At 41.7% G+C, this 24,731-nt stretch overlaps 2 protein-coding genes across 3 annotated transcripts; both read right to left on the minus strand.

Annotated features, from left to right (window-relative positions):
- Nucleotides 1-6: 6 nt before the first annotated feature.
- Nucleotides 7-7,343, minus strand: LOC146575691 (putative ATP-dependent RNA helicase DDX17). The gene is made up of 13 exons (XM_085270513.1): nt 6,979-7,343; nt 6,696-6,855; nt 6,503-6,599; nt 6,266-6,399; nt 6,094-6,159; nt 5,811-5,952; nt 5,507-5,667; nt 5,192-5,364; nt 4,952-5,062; nt 4,533-4,594; nt 4,307-4,366; nt 1,360-1,590; nt 7-1,158 (listed from the first exon to the last, which is right to left on the minus strand). Exons 1-13 carry the CDS (start codon nt 7,026-7,028, stop codon nt 734-736), a joined length of 1,872 nt encoding a protein of 623 aa, XP_085126639.1. The 5' UTR covers nt 7,029-7,343; the 3' UTR covers nt 7-733.
- A 1,891-nt stretch (nt 7,344-9,234) lies between these two features.
- Nucleotides 9,235-24,632, minus strand: LOC146575692 (transmembrane protein 184B-like). 2 transcript variants are annotated; one of them, XM_085270514.1, is made up of 10 exons: nt 24,145-24,632; nt 21,576-21,809; nt 17,707-17,872; nt 12,981-13,071; nt 12,716-12,791; nt 12,402-12,493; nt 12,118-12,287; nt 11,089-11,283; nt 10,742-10,768; nt 9,235-10,227 (listed from the first exon to the last, which is right to left on the minus strand). In XM_085270514.1, the coding sequence occupies exons 2-10, from the start codon at nt 21,807-21,809 to the stop codon at nt 9,998-10,000; spliced, it is 1,281 nt and encodes a 426-aa protein (XP_085126640.1). In that variant the 5' UTR covers nt 24,145-24,632; the 3' UTR covers nt 9,235-9,997. The 2 variants fall into 2 exon arrangements, with proteins under 2 accessions (XP_085126640.1, XP_085126641.1); XM_085270515.1 differs by lacking the exon at nt 10,742-10,768 and having other exon boundaries at nt 24,145-24,631.
- Nucleotides 24,633-24,731: the final 99 nt, after the last annotated feature.

The raw sequence follows: 24,731 nt of genomic DNA on the forward strand, positions 1-24,731 counted from the left end.
CATGTCCTGTACACCAAAGAACTTTATTAAACATGAAAAACAAATTTAAAAAGGGGACTTACTGTTTGCTAGGAAATCTCATTCATCACTGCTGCAAAGACCAGACCACACTGGTGATCCTCTAAACAGGTAAGCCTCAGGAGATTTGTTAGTAAATACAAACTTAGAAATCACTAGTTGGTAAGGCCTCAATTTGCACCTACATAACGAGATCGAGGTAAAGCTCAAAGAAAAACACTCCAATGTGGTAAAGGTTTTTAACCCACTTTTTTTTTTTTTTTTTTAAATCACATCAGGATCTGTTTTTAATATTTCAGAAGGATTTTTTTGGCTTCCAACAATGATCTGAAACAGAAAAAACAAAATTAACTTCAACACCTACCTTTGCCATACCTACACAGAAAATAACACTATCAACCTCTTGGAAGTAGCTCACAAAGAGATTCACAATACAAAACAGCAGCTTTGCTTTTTTCCATCCAATACAGCTGCAACAAACTAAGCTAAACGAACACAGAATTGCTTTAAACCAACTTTAAGCTGAAAAAAAAAAGTTTTCCACGCAAACACCTGAAGCCAGTCGAAAACTAATGTTGAAGAAATGAAGATCTCTCAGTCAACTAAAACATGCTTTTAACTGGAATGTTGGAAGAGCGATAAAATGAAAAATTCAACACAAATCTGCCCGGGTGTAGTTTGTGTTGTGCTGTGTAACACTGATGCACATACGACATCATTTCCTCCCAGACAGAGATGCCGGAGGAGGCGCAAACTGGAATGGCGAGTGCCCCATCAAACCCATCATAGGCTGCGGAGGGTTGAACTGCTGAGCCATTAGAGGCTGAGGGCCTGATGAAGGAGGTGGGGCATTCCCCGCAGCGCTGCCTGCTGAGCTGGAGCCACCTCTGGAGCTGCTGTTATTCTGGTACTGGTCATAGGAGCCGGAGCTATAACTACGTCCTCCATCCCTGCTGCTGCGATCTCTGTAAGAAGAAGATTGATCCCCATCCCGGTTGTTTCCGCCGCGGCTGTAGCTGCTGCCACGGCCATCCTTTGAGCTGCTGCCCCCACCAGCAGAACGCATCCGACGATCACACTCATCCTGGTACATCATGTTGGGATTGTTTGAATTGGAGTTGCGGAAACGGGAACGGCCACCTGGGAATTAAAAGTTGTAATGAAACTGCTAGCTCATTCATTTACCCAAGCATTTGTTTATGTGATCAATCACTTGCACCCTTAAATACAGTCAATCTATCCTTCACATACTACCAAAGCTCATCCCCATTTAGGCAAATCAATAAAGACTCTTCTGTGGTGCAGAGAGATGCAACACATGATGCTTAAACCGTTCCTCACCACCTCCGCTGCGTCCACTGTCGGCCAGCTGCAGCAGTTTGGGATTGATCGCCTGCCGGGCTTCCTCCAGGACCCGGATCAGCTCTCGGGCCTGCCGGAGGTTCCCCGGAGTGAAAAAGGTGTAAGCGGTGCCTTTGTTAGTGCTGCGAGCTGTACGCCCGATGCGGTGGATATAATCCTCGGATGAGTTAGGGTAGTCATAGTTGATGACAAACTTGACATCCTCCACATCTTTGGCAGCAGGGGAGAAGAGGTCAGTAACAGGGAGGGAAAAGATGCAAACAGAAGTCAGATCAAAACTAACGCTAATTGACTTTTACATTATTTTGAGTGTTCATTAATTTTGTCTTTTAAAATGGGAACAGTCACACAGACAATAACTGCAAGACACCCATCGTCCTCTGAAAGCATCACTTACCAGTCAAATCATCGGCTATTTGTACTCTGCACGCATTTAGAAAATGACCTAACGTGCCAATTAGAAAAACAAATAATGTAGCAGAGAAATAAAGTATGTGCACACATGAAAACAGGTTACATGCAGTCAAATATAAGCTGCAAAAATAAGGAAAAAGTTGCAGTATGAGAATTTGGATAAACATTAAAAAAGAAACAAATTTTCAAAGGCTGTGACCCTAAAATTAAATATATAATGTAGAGAAATTTCTGACAGAAAAGATTAACTCAAAGTTAAGAGGTCTGTTTCTCATTACAGTTGATGAAGGGCTCAGAAAACGCTGCTGATTAGAGAAAATGGACGTCTTGTTTTGGAAGCATAATGACAAAGACTGGCGGAGGAGGAAAAATAGGGAAGGGGGAAGGGTTAGGTACAGTACTTACCCTGTAATCAGAGATTTAGGGATTTCCCTCTCTGTCCCCCCACCCATCACCAGTCATGGGAGGTCTGCAGGGGTAGGAGGAGAGCGCACCGGACAAATGCAGTCCCTTCTCCAACCTCGCCACTCCTCCACAACCCTCCCAAAGCTGGAAGCTGTCTGGGCCAGAGCTCCAGCTGGACTGTGCTGGGTTGCGGTCTTACCCTACTCCTAACTGTGCTTCTTCGTGTGTCCTAGCCGTGATCGGCCTGGAACCATTACTGCTGGGCTTATGTATGTTTCTAGAGGAAGAGGTCAGTGGAGAGGCCTTCTAGATTCTTTTATGTCAACTTCAAGGATCTCGTATCCTTGCCATTTTTTAGATTACAAAGAAGTGGTGATACTAACTTCTAATTAAGAGATTGGTTAGTGAAAGAAGTAGATTTTTTCGAACGGGCTTTGACTAGTGCTGCTTGCTCCAAATGCCTCCTAGGTCACGTCAAAGGGCAGTGGTATTACCGAGCCCAGCTTTTCAATTTTCGTAACAAGAAACAGACACTAAAGGAGGGAGGACGTTCTCTTTAAGAGAGATTTGGGAGTGGGCTCTGCCAGGGAATGTGCTCTAGTTCTTATGATGGTATTTAGAAAGTCTGACCTGGTGATCTGGTGTGATGTATACAAAGACAACAGGCCAAGGAGTTCAAGACAAAGGGGAAAGTGAAAGCTGTGGGTTCAGGGATAGAGGTGAAAGGGACAAAAACGGACAAGTCAGAAATGTTTAAAGGCAAACAAATAGATAAATAAGAGACCAAAATGAGGGGGGGGGGGGGGTAGTGAAAAAAAGAAGAAGAGAAGGAGGGATGAGAGAGAAACAGGCAGACAAATTAAGAAAGACAGAATAAAAAGGAAGGAGAGTGAAAAGGAGGGAGACTGATCACAGTGAGGTGGCTCCTCCAGGACTCCTGCCAGCCAGGACCAGACATGACGTCCTCAGAGGGAGAGGTTGGCCTGGACAGCCAGTGGTGGGGGTGGTGTTGGGGGCTGGCATCAGGGGGCAGTTCAGAGGGAAAGTCTCCAGAATAGCCGCCCGTGCCCGGCTCGGCTGCTTTCCACCCTCATTTCCTGGCAGGTGTTTCTGTCTTTATCGTCTTGTGACACACCACTGCAGCACATCTTCACAAAACTGTTTTCTATTTAAGTGCATTAGCTGAAAGTTCAAATTTAGGCACAATTTTATGAGTTTGTTATTGAATGGACTTGAATCTCCTCGAGGACTTTACGGGAAAGTTTTCTTAATCCGTTACAGCCGTTAGATTGAATACCGGCTGTGAATATGAGTGAATGTTATCAGCAAGTGCTTTGGGTTCATCCCTCTGTTGATGGCATGCCAAATAAGAGTCCAGCCTCCTCCACGCCCCCTTCTTCGCCCTCGAGCATACGATCAAATTTTGGAAGCCCAGCGGCACCCTGCGCTTGCCACTCCCTCCCCGCCCGTCATCACCCAGGCTGCCAGTGTCCTGGAAGGCGGGGGGAGAGCTTCATTAGCGGGCTCTTTGTTAAGTTTTCAGCAGAGACGGCCGTGTCTGGGAATCAGATTAATCAGGCTGTCTTTCTCCCCAAGACAGCTTTCGATTTGTCATGCCTAGGTCCGGCTGCAGGCTCCCGAGAGCCTGTGTGCTTCTAGTTGCCAGAAGAGAGACTTGAAACAAAAACAACACAAATAAACAAAATGAAAAGAAAACAAATGAACACAGAATTAGGTTCAAAGTTGGACTGTTGTGCTGTAAGGGGCTGCTTGGCTAGCCTCTCCCCTTACATCGTCACACTTCATTCAACATCAATCCTTCGTTCGGCTTTCTTAGTGTTTCTTTAATAAAGCAAAGAGACTTCAGTGTCTGGAGGAAAGCCTGCTTCAATGACATACTTCTTAGATACACACTTTATCTGAGAAGCAGTGCATGTGTTTGTGGTTGGCCTTTGATAAATTTACTGTGAATAAAAATGCAGACAACAGCCAGATCAATATATACTGATCATTATCATTCTAAATACTGAAGAGGGAAATATATTGCATGTATGTGGGGCTATACTTAGGAAATTACTTGCTTTATACTTGAGCACACATGACATACCAAGCCCACGTGAGGCGACGTCAGTAGCAATGAGGATGGGTGCTTTGCCACTCCGAAACTCTGCAACATGAGATGAATAAGAGGTGATTAGGATCAGCTAATTAATTTAATTCAGTTCAGTTTGTATAATTATGCAAGCAGAGCCAACACATGGTTCAGGGCAGCACAACACAACAGTACAAAGAACTGTCGTACAATGAAATGTCAGTGAGTGTGTTTATTGTACCTGATAATACCCAGTCTCTCTCTGGCTGACTCTTGTCACCATGAATACACATCGCTGGCCACCTAGAAGACAAATCAGCAACTTTAACAGTGCGTCTGTGTGTCTCTGCTCTTTTGATTTTCTCTACAACCACTCATCTGATGTACTACAAACCAGTGATGGGCAATTCAAGCAAAAGTACAATTCAATATTTACAGTGGACCAATTTGACAAGTCTTCAATTATTGCTCCTAAATGACTGTGCTTAGCTAAGGCTGTGGAATAGCTTAAAAAGCTCCAATAGCTCCAGTCCATATACACACTCCAGTGTTAAACTGCCCAACTTCAGCATAGATCATACCACTGGGTGACATCATGGTGTCCATTCTTTATTACAGTCTGCAGTTAAAACGGATGCTGGGATGAGTTGGTATACTCACCCGTCACGTCTCATCCTACGTGTCAGGTCATCACACCGTTTCTTGGTCTCAACGAAGATGATGGTCTTGTTTTCCTTCTCAGCCATAATCTCTTCCATCAGCTGGATAAGCCTGAGAAAAGCAAAAGAAGCAAATGCATTATAATTAAAGGGATGTAAACGCACACACCAAACACAGCAGATGCTGTTATTATTAACGTGAGAAGTTAATTCCTATGTGACCAGATCACCAAACTCTTACTTTTGGTCCTTTTCGCTCTCCACGCAAACGTCAACAATTTGAAGGATGTTGTGGTTAGCGCTGAGCTCCAGAGCTCCAACATTGATCTGGACATAGTCCTTCAGGAAGTCCTCTGCCAGTTGGCGAACTTCTTTAGGCCAGGTAGCGCTCCACATCAGAGTCTGTCTGTCCGGCTGGGCAAGAGAACCCACCAAATAAAAAACTATACACTAAAACAGCTTTGACTTCAAACATAAGAGTAAGCAGCAGAAAACAGAAAAACAAAGAAAAAACCCCAAAAAGACAGAGATACAGCCTTTGAGTATTAGCTTTTACCCTGATCTGATCCACAATTTTGCGTATCTGTGGTTCGAAACCCATGTCCAGCATGCGGTCAGCCTCATCCAGAACTAGGTATGTGCAGCGCCGCAGGTTGGTCTTTCCAGCTTCTAGGAAGTCAATGAGACGACCCGGAGTGGCGATGCAGATCTCAACGCCTGGACAAGACAATGTTAGCATGTTTCAGTATGTAATATAATCAGTTAAACTGAAAATAAATAAGTTACAGACTAATCGAAAGTGGTTCCCAAAAGGACACAACTGTATGGTTGCATGCTCTAGTAGTCTTAGTAGTCTTCACCTCTCTCCAAGTCTCGTATTTGAGGTCCCTTGGGAGCACCGCCGTACACACAAGTGCTTTTGATGCGTGATGACTTTCCATAGTCATATGCCACCTGCTGGACCTGCTGAGCTAGTTCTCTCGTGGGGGCCAACACCAAGCACTGCACAGCACATATATAAAGCCACATCAATCCTCTCTTTAGTGTTTTAGTTTTACGTTGTGCTTTGAGGTCTTTAATATAATTAGGTTATTCCAAGGCAGACTACTCAGTGATTAGTGCTCTCCTTTTCTCTTCACGTACAATGGGTCCATCTCCACGCTCCAAGTAGGGCTGATGATTGATGTGCACGATTGCAGGCAGGAGATACTGAAAGAAGAAAAATATGGAAGACTGGTTCAGTCTTCTTTCACATCTTTCACCTGTGAAATTCATCTGTGTGGTGCGTACAGGTGAAGAGGAAGACACATCTCACCGATAAAGTCTTCCCAGAACCCGTCTGAGCAATGCCCACCATGTCTCTCCCACTGAGTGCCAGAGGGAAACCTTGAGCCTGAATGGCTGTTGGTTCCTTGAAGTTTTGCTGCATCAGTACATCCATTACATATTCTAGTTGGAAGAAGCAAAAATAAGGGACGATAAAGTATCTGGTTATGTATGTCTGCAAACTGTCCACAGTGCTGCAAGTGTATCCATGAGTGCATGTGCTTACGAGGAAACTGTGCATGATGGAAGCTGGTGACAGGTTTTGGGCAGCCTGAGCCTCGGACTGTGATTTCTTTCTTTCTGCGATACTCCTCAACATCATACTGAGAGCAAAGAGAAGAAAAGCAACAAGTGAAGACAGACAAAACAACACAACAGGTGCAGCTGAAGGTCAGACTGTGACATGACGGACATAATACCTGGCTCATTCGCTGCACTTCGGAATTTTCATTATAGAAGTTTTTCTCAAATTTAGGAAGCTCATTCAGGTCCCATCTCTTCTTTCGTAAGCGTTCCCCAGGATTCCGAAACTTCTTACCCGGGGGTGGTCCTCCTCTGCTTGATCCGAATCGGGGATTGCTGGAATATGACAACGAACTGTAAGGTCAATGCAACCGCTGCTAGTCACAATAAAAACATATAATAGGGTTTTATGATAACTAACTAGCATTAGCTGACAAGCTAACTTAGCAGTCCTCTTACCCTCTGTCACGACCACGGTCTCGGTCTCTGTCTCCGTAAGAACCTCTCATTTTGAGGGCTCTTATTAAGTTTTGCTAATGGACCTTTATCTTCTACAGGTTGTACGGCTTTTGCTTACAGATACTTTTTCTGGCCTTGCTTGAAAACTCCAGAAGCTTCACTCGGCGAGACCGTGAATTAGCTTGGAAAACTGACTAAATCAAAAATAAATTAAAATGTCGTCTTCGTAAATGCCTGCTGAAAAGTTAAGTAGCACAACCCGCCATATTTCCGTTGTGACAAGCGTCGTTAGGGTTGCAATAGTAATAAGACGCAGGAGATGGTTGTGTTGTTGTTAGCTTAACACAGAACCGGAAGCTGCTGTGACTGGCTGGCGGCTGGATAAGCCCCGCCCCCATACTGTGAGTGACATATTCATGGCACGCGTACGTCTGTTTACTTACTTGGCCATTTATTAAACAGCTTTGGAAACTTAATGCAATACACTCACTGGCCAGTTCACGTGGTCAGCTGCTCCTTAAAACAAACAGGCCATCAAGATGAGCCGCTGAACTACAAACCGAGCTTTAGAATTGAAGGCAATTTAAGTGACTTGGAAGATGACATGGTTGTTGCTTCCAGTCGGGCTAATCTGAGTATATCAGAAAATAGTGAAATATTAAGTTTTTCCCACATCACCGTCTCTAGGGTTTACAGAGAATGGTCTGAGAAAGAGAGGGAGGGGGGCATAACTACTAAATACCAAAAGTTGAGTAAAAAACAAAAACTGTCCAAAACATTACTTGAACAATCGTCTTTCTGTCAATGGTGTTTGCAGGGGTTCTAATATTCTGCTAATGACAATGATGGAGTCTACAAGCCTGCAAAAACTGCCAGAAATGTCTTTTTATTTTACTATTCATCTTTTATTTCTTTTTGAAACATCAACACAAATCGATATAGCATCAAAACATGTCATATTACCAATATACAAACAAAAAAATATCATACAACACAAAATTAAAAATAAAACAGGAGTATATATGAAATGAAACCATTAAAACACAAATATATTCAAACAGAGCACTATACCAAGCAATGGCGTCCCAGTCGTCGTCATAAAGGTTTTGCAGCACTAAGTTTGACTTTATTTACAGCGTTCCTTCCATTTGGATATAGTATTTTCTGGATTAAAATACAATAAGCTTTGCAAAACTATGATCTGACAGTGTTTTGAAGAAAATGCTCAAGTATGAAACGCTCAGAACAAACACACTCGACCTTGATTTTAACTGAAGCAATGCAGGTTTAGTAGAAAGATACACAAGTAATGCGGTCACTGGGGCAGGAGGCGGCTGGATGGGATGTGGGTCACAGATGGAATCCAAACACTTTCACCCACCTTCTATTGGCTGAATATGATTTTCTCATTAGGACAAACTGAAAACGCACACATCACTTTGGCTGGTTTGACTCCTTTTCTCACAAAAGGTTGGGCTGTGATGTACTATGTGTCGACCCGCAGTCACTAACTCCAGTCTGTTAAATCAATATACACTCAACGTAAACAGAATCTCAGCTTTTATACAGCTGTGCTCTGCCATTCAAACATTTAGAGCCACAAACCACATGCAAGTTTCATACCATACCAGCATATTAAACATAATTGGATAAAATATGAATGCATAACTTAAACAGTTCCAGCCATCTTTTGGAAAAAGAAAACATAATGCCAACCAGAGGATTTCTGGCCAGCCCGAAGGAGTTTAGTCACTTTTCGTGTCCCTGTAAATGTACTGACAACCAATTTTAAAATGCTCAATATATTCAAGTACAAATGTGATTTCAATCTGATTTAAAGCCTTGTTTTCACCAGCATATCTTCGCATTCTCTATCTGTAGCGGCTAACAACGTGACTTATTTGCCGCTGCTGTCGTAGTGATGCCATTACAAATGACACCAGCAGAGGCAGGGCCGATCTGTGCAGCACGTAATGCCATTAATTATGAGATCACAATCCAGGGCGCATCACAGCTGGGCCGACTATGCAGGAAAGTGCTGCTCCATCAGTAATCTGTAATCTGTGTGGGCGTTGTCCTTCCGTCAGTCCTCCTGCCTACGCTAAAAATCTCTCCTACAGCTGTTACCGTGCTTCTCCGCAAACAATATAGAGTCTGGCCAACAGCTGGAATGCCATTACATTACATAATGATGACATCCACAGTAAACTCATAAAATTTCTAGGATAACAATAACATACACCTTCGAGCTCAAACAACATTTAGATAAAATATTTATTTGTCATTGAAGTCATATATTAAAAATAACCCCTGCAATTCAAAGGTCACTTGAAAAAAACAACAAACCTAAACTTTAAGACAGTGTCTTGTTATTTGGAGCAAAGGGTGCTATTTGGCAATATATAATTACAAAGAGCGAGAGCGCTAGCAGAGAGGTGAGGAGGAATATTGATATTGATTATGAATCAGTGTAAAGAGTAAAGAATAAAGAGGCCACGTGTCTCAGAAGAAAATGGCACTTATTTTCTCCAGCTCATATCTAACTTTTTTAATGCCATAGTGTCATTAGTGCAGGATTAAGATGGTATAATGCAGGCACGGTTATCTGTACGAATCCATTTTCCACGGGTGAATACAAAAAATGCATTTCTTTTCAGCGATGGCCTAAAATCACAACTAAAACAACACAAATAATAGCTTGGACAGTTAAAGAATCAACCTCACTCCTCCCTCACTTTATTTGTAACATCTACATTCTTTTCACGCTCCTCATTTCCGTGCTGTAGCAAACATTTCCTTTTTCCTTAGAAAGAACTCTGCCCTGCCTCGGTTTCAGCAATCTGGCAACCATGTGACATGAATCTGATCTTTCACTGTTATCTAAATGTGAAATAACCAGAACCACAGCCTGAACTTCCATGTTGAGGTCGGGGAAAAAAGATCCGATTCTTCCGTGGCTGCTAAAAACTTGAGAAGGGCTACAGGAGTAAGGGTTAGCCTCTGAGTGTGTGTTTGAGTCTCAGAACTCATCATCAGAGCTGAGTAGAAGGGTCTTTTCATTGTCCCCGCGGGTGCTGATGTTACTGTGGCTGCGGGAGAGCGGTGGCCCTCCACTTCGCTCTAACGTAGACTGCTGGGTGTACTGCTGATAAGCTGGGGAGAAGTTGTGGATGGCGTCCTGGACCATGTCTCCTGGATTCATCGTCTCCTTCAGGCTGCTGGAAATGCTCTTCATTGGGGCACAGCGACCTGGAGGTGTGATGGGAAGGTGGTAAATATTAAAAAGAGACACTGAATGGAAGCAATACATGAGCGAAAAAGGAAAGAAACTAAGTTTCCATCCCAACTGCCAGCTGGATTGTCCAAATAAACCTAAGCATTGTTGCAAAGAATATAAAATATATTAAGATAAATATTATCCCTCCATCTGGCATATTTATTATCAAGGCAAGGGTTTACGACAAGGGTAGGACCACAGACTGAACAAAGTGGGAAGGTGGAATTAGCTGACTGCAAAATAAATGAGAGAACACAAAACAACACAGCGAAATATCCATCATTTCAAAATCTAATGGAAACATAAATATCTGTATTTTCTATACAATGCTGAAAATGAAACACTGAACTGAAACACATAACACAAGCGATGGAAATGCAATATTTTTTTAAACCACAATCAAGGAGAAAAAAAAGACATCAAATTCCATTTTAACATAAACAACTGAGTCACATACAGACAAAACATAGCTAACATCAGACGTACCGTACTGTCCATAGATAGGAAATGAGCCTTGAGTGCCGCAGAGTGAAGGAGGAGGAAAAGGAGAGAAAGAGATAAGAAACACAAGAAGGTCAAGATGAAAATAAAAGAATAGAAAAGAGGGCAGATGAAAAGAGAACAACTCAAAAATAAACAGATTGTTGAAGATAGGAATCAAAGTAAAGAGGAAGGGACACAAAGAGTGAGGTCAGATTAGCTTTGAAAGACTTCATCAAGAACCCTCTGTTAATCACATAATAACAATACTATAATACTGTTAGTTGCTCTTTGAACATTTCACTCTCTACCACAACCAGACATCAACGCACACACATAAACATGCCGCTTACCATATGAATCCAGCCTTTTGTCCATGTAGACCTTGTAAGTAAAAGCATGGCGCAAAGCAATAGCAGCAAAGAACATCTCAATGCAGATGATGAAGTTTTGGTAGCCAGCAGCAACTGTTCCTTCCCCCACAGAGAAATCAGCAGAGTTGATCTGGGGGATAGCGCCACACTTCTCCAGGATGGCCAGCAACATCCCTGAAATATACAAAGATAAGATATGAAAACATAAATCAAAACACTGATGTATTACTCCATGAGAGTTCAGCAACATTTGAATCTGTGCATGGAAATGCCCAAAACTGGCACTAAAATAAACATATTTGGACCTGGCACAAAAAACCTTTTTGGTCTGTAAAGCTAACAGACAGGTTGCTTTAAACAGTAAAAACTCTTTCAATGTTAGCGCCAGAGCCACACCGATTAGTGAATACTGAGAGACAAAATGAGCAGCTGTCTACTGGGGTTCTTTTCCATTAATTAAAGTCACTATGTTTGAGGTTGCAGTTCCTTATATGACATATATTGTAGTTTCCTCTGTGATTAATTCTTCAAACAACCCATCAAAGAATTCTGTGCTCCAGTTTTGGTGGGTTGTTTTTAGCACAAAATAGCAGGTATCTGTGTTGGTATGAACCCTTCATGGAGTCTAACCAAGCTTGGTAGGGTTAGATGAAAAATTTGCACTCCACCACATCATCCAAAATTGTCCATTCTGGCAAAAGCACAGCGGCAACAGCAATGATGCAAGAATCAAGGCTTCAAAATGTAAGAGAACCAGTGGCTATATCCATCTGTTATATACAGCCTAGGCTAGGGAGCCGGGGACTGAAGAGATCACCTCTCACTGGGACTGTTTCTACAGTATCTACAGTATAGTGACTAGAATGAGCAGTCTTCCTTGTTCCAACTCGCAACTCTTCAAGTCTGAGTTTACATTGGTCACCTTTGCTAGGTTTCCAGTTGTGTATAACAAGCTACTTCCAAGGTGAATTAAGAGAGGATGTATAAAGTTAATACACACACACTTACCCTGCCAGAAGGAGAGAAAGATGACTGACTTGACCATGAAGAACTTGAGCACTGGGTTATACGGGACGAGCAGCTCACGTGTGGCAAAGTAGAAGAGGAAGAGAGCGTAGAGGGACAGACTCACAGAGATGTTGTAGATAATTGTGATATACAAGTAGCCACTAGCCACACTGGAGGAGACAGAAAAAAAAAAGATTATATAAATGCAAAATCAAACAGTCATTTCAACTAAAGCTAAACACTAAGATGCTGATGCTCTGGTTGACAGTGCTGTGGAAACATACTTGAAGTCTCCATCTCTGTATTTCCCAAAGGCCTGAAGGATGACAGTGATCACTGCCATCAGTGGTTTTACCACGCAGAACTGGAGAGTTGCCTGCACAGAAGTGAAAGACATAACAGTTGGTGATGTGTGATACCTACAGTCATTCAAGCTTAAAATATTTGCAAGTAGATATTTTGGGTATGCTTACGAACACGTTACACTTTTAGTAAATGGAGAAAACATGTATTAATACTTGTCTGTCACAGTGGACACCACAACACTCAAACAGAGTCAGTACAACCTAAACCTCCACCCAAACTAAAACACTCATACCTGTTTGCAAAACCTGAGGAAGCCAATGGAGTAGGTCCTGCCCCACAGACAGCATGTCCCATACATACAGCTTGACCTAAAGTGACATACAGGTTAAAAAATACACACACACACACACACACACACACACACACACACACACACACACACACACACACACACACACACACACACACACACACACACACACACACTTACTTAACATGAAACAACTGAAGTAACCAATTATATGGGCAATTATACTATGAAAAGGAATCAGACTTACTCGATGGGTTTCCCTCTGATTTCAGCCATTATGGCGCTCTCTCCTCCCAGATACTCGTAACACAAACTCAGGAAGTTGTAGATGACAAAAGCTGGAGAGGATGACACAGAGAAAAGGTTACAGTTTTCCAAAGTGGCTCTCTGCATCTGGAAAACAATTGCCAGATTTTAATTTTTTTTTATTTTTTTTTTAACTGGAGTTAAGCTGCATCAGAAAGCACAAATGAGAAACTGCGTCATCAAACTAAGGAACTGCATATCAGTGATATGACAGGAAGAGAAACCGCAACCTTCATAATCTTGCAGGATTTAGAACTCCAAAAACTAAGCAAACAAGCTAAAAAAATACACTGAAATGACAGATATACAATGTGATCAACACACAGTGGTAGAGCTCAGGCAGTAGAGTAGCTCACCTACTAATCAGAAGGTTGGTGGTTGCTGCTCCAGTCTGCACGGGCAACATACTACTAACCCCAATTTGTTATCCAGCAGAGTATGATTGTGTGTGAATGTTAGGTAGAAAACACTTACACAGGAAAGACATAGAAAAAAGTACTTGTGTGAATGGGTGAACGAGGCAAGTTGTAAAGCACTCTGAGTGCTCATTTAGTGAGATATAAGAATCAGTCCATCTATCACACTAGTAAAGGAATTACTATGCTTTAATAACTCTGTGTAACTCTAATAGTAACAGTTAGATTTTGCTGACTCTATTTCAGAACTGCTGAGACTGCCATTTCTAGACAGGAAGTGAAACTTATCAGTAGTCTTATGAATGACTAGCAAACACAGAACGAGCCTTTGACTGTGCATCCAGGCACAGTAATTCTTCTATGCAGCAAAAAACACCCTGCAACAGTAAAAGCTTGTGACAGTAAACGCTTACTGAGAGCAGTGTTGGTCAAGTAATACCTAATTACTGATTACTTCCCCAAAAAAGTAATCCCGTTACTTTACTGATTACTTATTTCCAAAAGTAATTAATTACTTAGTTACTTTTTAAAAACACGATTTACAACCTGAATAGGTGATAAAGTGATAGATCTTTCAGCCCAATTCTACTTTTTCTACATAATCCATCATACAGAATGTAATCAAATGGAAAAGTCTCTTTTTAAAACTTGTTTTATTAGTTTTAATCTTTTAACTTTATGCATCAAGCAAAAATTTAATTATATGCAACATTCTCTGACTGGAAGAAATTTGTTTAATATTTAAACCTATTTTCTGCACATTCCAGCACATTAAAAAAAAAAAAGATATATATATATATATATATATATATATATATATATATATATATATATATATATATATATATATATATATATATATATATATATATATATATCTTTTTTTTTTTTTTTTTTTGTGTTTACATTCACTCTTTCAAATAGATGCAAGTAAAACACAACAGACAATAAATAGAGTCAAAGACTAGTGGTCCTGTTGCTCTATTTTCACCTGTAAAGCAGGAGTGGGGTAGGCGGAGGTTTACCCTGGTGCAGGTGAGCCGCGGTCAGTTGAAGAATCCGCGAGTTTCTCTGTGAGTTTCCCATTACGTCGTTGCGCACTCAATGCTTGCTCGGAAGTTTAAGGGTTTTTTTCGCTGTAAAAAGAAGTTTTCTTCCCACGCACAACGGACGCTAATGTTTTTGTCACTTTTTATGGAATCAAACTCAAAGGTCAGTACTTCCACGCTTTAAACTCTGCACGCTCATACTCTCTCCTGCACTCGATATATGATCCATTGTTGATCTGCACGCAACTGTTGTCACAAACGTCGCACTTGCTTACGTCACTGTCATGAGACATTCTCGCAAAAAAAAAAAAAAAAAAAAAAAAATCACGGTTTTAGTAACGCAGTGTTCCTACGTGAAAGTAACGGTAATCTAATTACCGTTTTTGCAATAGTAATCCCTTACTTTATTCGTTACTTGAAAAAAGTAATTGGGTTACAGTAACGCGTTACTGCCCATCTGACTGAGAGAGAACATTTTTTTGCCAGAAATTAAAAAAAAAAACAAAAAAACAATTTACAGTTATATATGTAGACCATTGTGTAATTCATCATTATCTGATATCAAAAATGTAAAAACATTCTCCTGGATTTAATATCCATTATTCTTTAAAAATCTAAATATTTTTAGAAAAATCTCAACAAAGCATATAGGGCAGTTGCATCATACAGTGGGGCAAAAAAGTATTTAGTCAGCCACCGATTGTGCAAGTTCCCCCACCTAAAATGATGACAGAGGTCAGTAATTTGCACCAGAGGTACACTTCAACTGTGAGAGACAGAATGTGAAAAAAAAATCCATGAATCCACATGGTAGGATTTGTAAAGAATTTATTCGTAAATCAGGGTGGAAAATAAGTATTTGGTCAATAACAAAAATACAACTCAATACTTTGTAACATAACCTTTGTTGGCAATAACAGAGGTCAAACGTTTACTATAGGTCTTTACCAGGTTTGCACACACAGTAGCTGGTATTTTGGCCCATTCCTCCATGCAGATCTTCTCGAGAGCAGTGATGTTTTGGGGCTGTCGCCGAGCAACACGGACTTTCAACTCCCGCCACAGATTTTCTATGGGGTTGAGGTCTGAAGACTGGCTAGGCCACTCCAGGACTTTCAAATGCTTCTTACGGAGCCACTCCTTTGTTGCCCGGGCGGTGTGTTTTGGATCATTGTCATGTTGGAAGACCCAGCCTCGTTTCATCTTCAAAGTTCTCACTGATGGAAGGAGGTTTTGGCTCAAAATCTCACGATACATGGCCCCATTCACTCTGTCCTTAACACGGATCAGTCGTCCTGTCCCCTTGGCAGAAAAACAGCCCCATAGCATGATGTTTCCACCCCCATGCTTCACAGTAGGTATGGTGTTCTTGGGATGCAACTCAGTATTTGTCTTCCTCCAAACACGACGAGTTGAGTTTATACCAAAAAGTTCTACTTTGGTTTCATCTGACCACATGACATTCTCCCAATCCTCTGCTGTATCATCCATGTGCTCTCTGGCAAACTTCAGACGGGCCTGGACATGCACTGGCTTCAGCAGCGGAACACGTCTGGCACTGCGGGATTTGATTCCCTGCCGTTGTAGTGTGTTACTGATGGTGACCTTTGTTACTTTGGTCCCAGCTCTCTGCAGGTCATTCACCAGGTCCCCCCGTGTGGTTCTGGGATCTTTGCTCACCGTTCTCATGATCATTTTGACCCCACGGGATGAGATCTTGCGTGGAGCCCCAGATCGAGGGAGATTATCAGTGGTCTTGTATGTCTTCCATTTTCTGATGATTGCTCCCACAGTTGATTTTTTCACACCAAGCTGCTTGCCTATTGTAGATTCACTCTTCCCAGTCTGGTGCAGGTCTACAATACTTTTCCTGGTGTCCTTCGAAAGCTCTTTGGTCTTGGCCATGGCGGAGTTTGGAGTCTGACTGTTTGAGGCTGTGGACAGGTGTCTTTTATACAGATGATGAGTTCAAACAGGTGCCATTCATACAGGTAACGAGTGGGGGACAGAAAAGCTTCTTACAGAAGACGTTACAGGTCTGTGAGAGCCAGAGATTCTCCTTGTTTGAGGTGACCAAATACTTATTTTCCACCCTAATTTACGAATAAATTCTTTACAAATCCTACCATGTGGATTCATGGATTTTTTTTTTCACATTCTGTCTCTCACAGTTGAAGTGTACCTCTGGTGCAAATTACTGACCTCTGTCATCATTTTAAGTGGGGGAACTTGCACAATCGGTGGCTGACTAAATACTTTTTTGCCCCACTGTATTCTGTGCGGTGGTCAGTGGTTTACTTTCTATTTTGCTGAGGAGTAACACGCAATTTAAAAAAACTGACTGGGCTGCACAGTGATCGCAGTTTTCCTGCTGGCCCAGGTGTTTGTCGGCTAATCTAAGGGTAATCCACAGACTCAGGCTCCCTGCTGCCTCAGCTTTCTTTACAGTTGAAAGCTGCTGAGCTTAAAAGTAAGCCTGTGATTGCAGCACATGGACGACAATTGGGTCCTGGGTTTTTCAGTACTGCATAATTACAGATACAGTATGTTTTAACTCTGAAACAAGAACATACGAAGAAGCTAATATTCTTTTGAATGGCTTCTCCACGTAAACCTAAGGTTTGAACAGTGGGTGGGTTGGGCTTTTGTGCCTAGATCACAATGTCATCATCATAAAGGGTACAAAAAAACTGACATGGAGTCCTTAGAGCAGTTTGAAATCTGAGCTTCTGTCTCACTGGGGTTACGTGCACGTACACCGACATCCTAACCTAAAACTCTGTTTATGTTTATTATAAGCATCCACTACTAGTTACCAACAATATACTATAAATGACAGAAAATACCAAAAAGCACTTTGAATAATGGTGGGATACATCATGATTTATCTGCTTAGAAGTGAGATGCCTTCTCAAGCATTTGCTCTTTTTCCACTCAGTTGCTAGGATACCTGTCCCCCCTCCCTGCAATCCCAACAGGCCATGGAGACATGAGAACAAAGATGGCAACCTTTGTAAATGAACACACTGTAAAGGCCCTCTGTTAGTGGGCACAGCACATAAATTCTTACACCCTCACACTTACTCTCATTGTTGTGTTAAATGCTGACCATACTGTGATGGCACATGTGGCAGCGTATATTCCTGCGTGCAACATAATAGGCTAGTGTATTTAATTTGACTCTGTTACTTTGTCCACTCACCTTCATAGCAGTCTCGGACTGTGTCGAAGTACACGTAATACTCCTCGTTGGTGAAGAAAAGCAGGCTGAGCCAGGAGTCAAAGGCATAGATGGGAACTATGAAGAGGATCCTAACTATGTGCCGCTGCTCGTTTGGAGAGCTGTAGTAACGTAGGTGCATGTAGATCTGAAAAAGAAAAAGAGGTTAGAGAAACATAAGTTCATCTAAACATATAAAGTCATTTATTTAGAAATCTAAGATTAAACTGCTCCTATAAAAGACACCATCATCTAACAAGGAGCTCCATATGCTGGAAAAAGCCTCCATAACTTAAAGACAAAATTAAACGAGCAAGTAAATATTGTGCAGCACTGGCAAAGGTGTATCTACACTCACCACCCATTTGATTAGTTACTGAAGTTAGGTAGTTGCTGAAGTTCGAATTGAGCATGAGAACGAAGAAGAAATGTAAATTATGTGACTTTAAACTTAGCATGGTTGTTAAGGCCAGATGGGCTGAGTATTTCACAAAGTGCTGATCTATTGGGATTTTCCCACACAACCATCTGTAGGGTTTACAGAGAATGGTCTGAAAAAGAGAAAACATCCTGTGAAAATGCCCTGTTAATGTCAGAGAAGACCGAGAAGAATGATCAGGTTACTTTCAGCTGATTGGAACACAACAGTAACTCAAATAACTACTTGTTACAGCCAAGGCACAATACGGTCGACCTTGATGAGCTAGAGCAAATTGGAAAAACAATGCTTGATCTGATGCAACATTCAGATAGTAGGTCCACACAACATGGATGGACCTATCCTGCCTTGTATCAAAGTTTAAGGCTGGTGGTGGTGGTGTAAAGGTATTCAGGGTTATTTTCTTGACATACTTTGGACCACCAACTGCGCATCATTTAAAGGTGAAAGCCTACAGTATATCGATCTTTTAATGACTGCTTCCAGCAGGATAACGCACCACGTTGCAAAGCTCAAATCATCTCAAAATGGTTTCGTGAACATGATAAGATCACCGTACTGAAATGGTCTCCACAGTCACCAGATTTCAATCAAATAGAGCTCCTTTGGGATGTGGTGAAATGTAAAATTCACATCATGGATGTGGAGCTGACAAATCTGCACCAATTGTGTGATGTCATGTCAATGTTGACCAAAATCTCTGCTAAAAATCAATGCCATGAAGAATTCAGGCAATTCTGACGGCAAAAGCAGGTCCAACCAGGTATTAGCAACGTGTACCGAACAAAATGGTCAGTAAATTTAAACCTGCTCATGAGAGCATCTACACGTATAAAAACAGAGATAATGAAAAACCCTGTTGACATGCTATGTATGGGCTGCATAAACAAAGAAGGAAAATGGTATCAGGTTTCCACCAACAACCTAATGTACCACGTAATATTTCTAATTTTTAAAATGCAAACATACTGTATTTAAACTTGCCTATATAATGATTAAATTTCCTAAACTTTATTTAAAGTTTAGTTTAAAAAAAAATAGGACCTAAACTAAAACATGGTAAAGTCTGGCAGGGAGCGTGTTTGGGGCCTGCACATAGAGTGAGACAAAAGCTATCAGTGTCATGGAAAAGGGCGTGCTGGTACTGACCAAATAAAAGCGTCAATGCAAAAATGAAATGTGACCCAATAATTGTTTTATCTTGATTTTCTTGTTTTTATAATAATTGAAGCCAAAAATTGTAACTGAAAAAAAATGGGTTAGTAGTTGTCACATTAAAAAACAACAACAAAGAAACAAAAAACAACTAAAAGCACAACATGAGATCAACATGGATCAGTTTTCTCACTGCAAAACCACAGTTCAAAATGTGCTAGGTAATCAGGGTGGCCCAAAGTAATGGCTACCTCATGAAACCTGCATGTGTGCAGTCAGTATACACTTGCCAGAGTCTGATACTGGAATAGAGTGAGTTTGCAGGGTGTGTGTTGTGAGTGTGTGCTTGATGGGGGTAACTGATACTGAGCTTTTATCACTCCTTTTCAGAGAAGCAGATGGCAGGAAGGACAGGGTGGGCTGCTGTCACCAGCACCTCTGTCTGCGCCCTGTGGCTCTTTTCCACTTACACAATGTCCACACCTATCACCTTTCCTGGCCTGTAAACAGACACACCTCTGGTAAAATAACAAACATTGAAAGGGGAGGGGGGGACAACACACCAGGCCAGACAGTGCACTCACAGGCAATCGTTGTTAGGTGACCCTACTTTCAGCACACACATCTCCTGCTCCTGTACGGTGTTATACTCAAGCCAGGAGCACCTGTTGCCAGAGCGACACAAGGCTATTCTTTAACCGAGTGTGTGAAGAGCATCGGCAAACAATGGAAGAGAAATCATTCAACTATGCCTCGAGGTACAATAGATCCCCCTTACATAAAAGGGATGTTACCTGAATGCTTCAGTGTAACATGAGGGCTGACAAACAAAGAAACCTGACAAGGTAAACTGCTCTTATTCCATGAATTGCAGTTCTCTGCAGGGCTCGCACACAGCACTCCACAGGCTTTTAGTACTGCTGAGGTCTTGCCATACAGCCATCGTAAATTGTCCCAAGCTGGATAAATTTAAGAGGGCCGGATTAAATTCAGTCAATCAAACTTGGCACTCTCGTGTGTTCGCGCTCAAGGTTGCCACAAACTAGAATATTCCAAGTTTTTACAGCCTGCAAGGAAAATTTATAGCATGTTGTTTTGCCCATCTCTTTTTCACTGCACTTATGTAATCGTACTACTGCCAGCCCCAAATAAAACACAAAGACATGTATTCGTTTTACTTGTTTCTAATGTTTAATGCTTGCAGCCATCTTAAACCTGGCTCCTAAAGGCTGCTTTAAAGATTTAAATGTGGCTCGGTGACTAAAGACACTAGACTAGGACAAAACTCAATGTCAGCAATTTAGGATGACTGTCTCCCTGCTCCCCGCAAGTCAGTGGAATTAAAGCCATAAAGAAGTAAATATTTCTGAGCTGTGGCAATGGGAGCTTTTTTCATATGATGTCTCCTGCAGCTAACACAACTGGGCATGGTAACAAACAGCAGAGTAGGTTTAGCTGTCTGTGTCAGTCCACATTTCAGCAGGAATTGTCAGTATACAGCCTAGATGCATCAAACTTGTTTTCCAAACAACAACAAATTAGATCCACGTGGCACAATTTGGCTTGCAATGAACCTGTAATGTTGCTGAAATCTCACCATGTGTAGGAGCCTTTAGAAAGCAGATTGTAGATGAGAATAAGTACTTATTTAACTTCTTCACGAACACAGTGTAGCCAATTCATGGGAATGGGATGTTATTTATCACCTTCACATCAAAAACAAAACAAATTTGCAGACAGAAAATCCCATAATATTTGGAAGAAGAATATTTCCTCATATGAAGCACATAACACTACATGTGCTTGGTGTGTGAACATCCACATAAAGAGTCAACCAACCTTTAATTAAGTCTAAATAAAATCAAACAATCATGATCATGATTCAAATTTGGGTTTTGAGTCACTTACCCAAAACACTGACATTGAGATCAATGTTTCGGGTAAGTGCTATGGGCAAAGACGGGAAAACAGATGTAACCACATTGAATGAAACCATTAACAACATGTTAGCAAAGAGTGCATTTGAGTTTTGCCTAGTGACATATTTTGACCAAATAAAAAGCATAACCTGGTTATTCCTTTAGTGAAACCACCACATAGTCAACAGGTTCCCAAATACCCTTGGACTGTAGAAAGAACTCTCAAAACCCTGTAACTATTATTATTTAACCTCTTAGATCACAGTTTACCCTCTCACAGGTAGCTGTTAGTGGAACATTTCATTTAAACCCGCTGACCATTTAACCACTCTGCTTACCTGGTGGCATGTGATCAGAAGAGCTGTCCAAACAAAAAACCCTGATATAGTTTGGGCAGTGGAGGTCATGAGGAAAATTGGCTCATCTGGTGTTACCACTGGGGTTTTAGGCACCCATGATGTGTTGGATCCTTGTGGGGCTGTAGTGGCTGGGGACCCCAGGGTGAGGCCGCTAGGAGAGTCATTCTCCAACCTCTCTGACAGCCGCTTGACTCGCCACCAAAGCTGACTCATCTGAATGAAGAAAGGACACTTCATCAACAAATATGCTTCTTGTATCACACTTAATTTACCCTCGACATTTTTAATAGCATGCATCGATCAACAGAACATGTTCCAGTTTGTAAAGCCTGAATAAAACACTCTTGATGTGTAAATGCATCTCAGTGGGCTCGTGCGGCCAACGACCTAAATCTCATGCCAATATCTGCCGAAGCTGGAACGAGAAAACAGCAAAAGATAAAGAGCAGAGCAAAGTAGGACAGTGCACAAAAAAGTGCAAATGACACTGCACGGCTGGCAGACGTATGAAGCCAGATCAAATGGAAGGAGTGAAAAGAGGAAGCACAAGGTAGGCGGGTGAGGAGGCACTGGTGAAAACGGGCAAAAAACACACACATCAAGACATGGAGCAGAGGGCTGAAAAATCCCTAAATCACACAGTGACAGATCCGTAAGATCTGGTGACCCAGTTTCTCCTCTTCTTGCTCCCAGTGCTCTGCTCTGGGCAGAATGAAGTGGAGTGCAGCTAGAAATAGCACTATGCACAAACATATCTCATGAGAGTAGTGAAACACCTTTGCACAAATTAGTCAAAAAACGCAGAACTAACACGATCATGCCTGTGGCTGCATGTGGTTGGTGAAAGCTGAAAGCAGTAGAAATTAAAGGAAACAACTGCACGCAAATGTACATTAGGAAAATGGATAAAGGTGTTCTGAAGTTTCTATTCCACAAAGCTAATGGAACAGCCTCAGAATCTTGGGGGCTGGAGGGTATCCAGGCTGTGCATCCTGAACAGGCCCATCACATGGCCAGACACATCCATGCTCTCATTCACACCTATAACCAATTTAGGCACAGGGGGAGCACACAAACTCCACACAGCTGCCTGAGTACACCACTTCTGCAGCTCATAATGACATAATTATGAGCTGCAGAAGTGGCATTCATCTCATAATTACACAGGACTGATGAGGACAAGTGAAAACTAGACAGGCGACCGGCCAAACCGGCACTCACAACATCACACACACATCGAGACAGATGCTCTGCTACACTCCCCCGCCCCCAATCATCAAATTACATCTCCCTGCAACGTCATCTCTCCACCTACGTCAATGTCTTGGCACAGATTTTCAGGAAGGCAATAATCTAATAGTTTTCAGTGAAAACTAATTTCACAATGACTTTCAAAGCCTCCTGAAACACCAGCTAAATATAGGGTGATTGCACAGTGTTGTCATGGATGACTCATGCCACTTTGCCAAAGCCTAAATCAGCTTGTGGCAATGCAGCAACTGGGAATGAGCCAGTGTGTCGCTTTCTCTCTCTCTCTCTCTCTCTCTCACACACACACACACACACACACACACACACCAGAATATGTTTTAGTTGAAAACAAAACAAACAAACAAAAAACAAACAAACCCAGAAATAAATTTAGAACCCTACAGACAATTCAGTCTAAATGCTTTGCTTGTTTTTAATACCACCACAAAGACACAAGTAGAATATTGTTATTAGCATTATTATTGATTTTAGTTGTACTAGTAAATATTATTATTTGAGTAATTAAAGAGGTTTCAGTGTGATCAGGATCACGTTGATTTAACAGCTGAATTTCTATGTCCAAAATGATAATGTTATGTTTGGTTTTGCCATGTTCTGGTAAGTAAACAGTTAGAAAATGACTTTATTTATAGTATGTAAATCAGTTAAAACATGCCATGTTAAAATAAACATACAAATGATCTGCATATTATCCGTATTAAAGTCTGTGCTCACTGCTGTGCATACGCAATGGAGATGATCAGCACCTTGCACTTACACCTCGCTGGTTCCCAGTGGGCCACAGACAAGACAGATCATCAGTCCTGCTGACTGCACCCGGGGAAAGATTTCAAAACATGCATTGTACTTCGACATCAATCGAATTGGCAGTCTTTGTGACAAGAATTAAGACTTCAGGCCAGGAAAGCTGTCTGAAACATACTGTAACACACCAGGGCACCGAGGCTGTGTTCAGCCAGATGAAGTGAACACAACAGGATTCAGCAGTGGTTACAAGTCATTTTTATAGTGTTAAGAGCAGATTAAAGAAAATACACAAAGGACGAGAAGTCAAGCTTCCCAGCTTTCAACCCTTCGTATTAGTGCACACAGCAGTGCTATACATGCAATATCAGACAGGTGAAAAATTCAGGCGGGATAACAGTTAGCACACAAATGCTGATTTATGACAAGGTGTTTGAGCCATTCCGTTATGAGTGTTAGGAAAGACACAATAAAAGCGGAAAATTACAGCCGCTGATCGGCGCTCATGACTCCGTGCTGCCGCTTTGCTTACCTCCTCTGCAGTTGTTTGATGTGCGCCGATTTGAATCCAGGCATCAACTTAGCTCATCGTCTCGAATCCAATCTCGAGCCTTTCGGGAGTATAAAAAGTTACCGAGCCAAGCTATTGCATTCAAACGAGGGAAAGCCACGTATGTAATCACTGCATCTTTCTTTCAATTCCGGAAACTGGCTTCTTCTGCGGGAAGAGTCGACAGCTGAGCTTTAATGACGCCGACCTCAGCTGCTAACCAGTGTTAGCGAGCCCTTTTCTAGCCTAACACAAACTTAGCAGTTACTTCTTCCAGTAGAGACAAACCAAAGACGTATAACACGGTTTTAGAAAGCTTTAAATAAAACACGACGCTGAGGTGTAAACTGAGAAAATAACTGGTATTAGCTTGCCATTTCCAATCCAATGCTAATGGACTACTAACGCCGTTATTTCACCCACATCAGCAGCAGCAGTTCTCTGTATCAACAGCAGCGACTCCGCTCAGCGCATGCGCAGTCACGCCTTTGTCGTTCTCCGTGCTTGGCCATTGAACATAACGCAACTTTCTATCCACACCCAGCACCCGATAACAAAATGATGAAAAG

Source organism: Mchenga conophoros, linkage group LG4 (genome assembly GCF_057382185.1).
Source record: "Mchenga conophoros isolate Kocher_MC1m ecotype Shallow Benthic linkage group LG4, M_conophoros_male_GT1.1, whole genome shotgun sequence".
NCBI classification, from domain to species: domain Eukaryota; kingdom Metazoa; phylum Chordata; class Actinopteri; order Cichliformes; family Cichlidae; genus Mchenga; species Mchenga conophoros.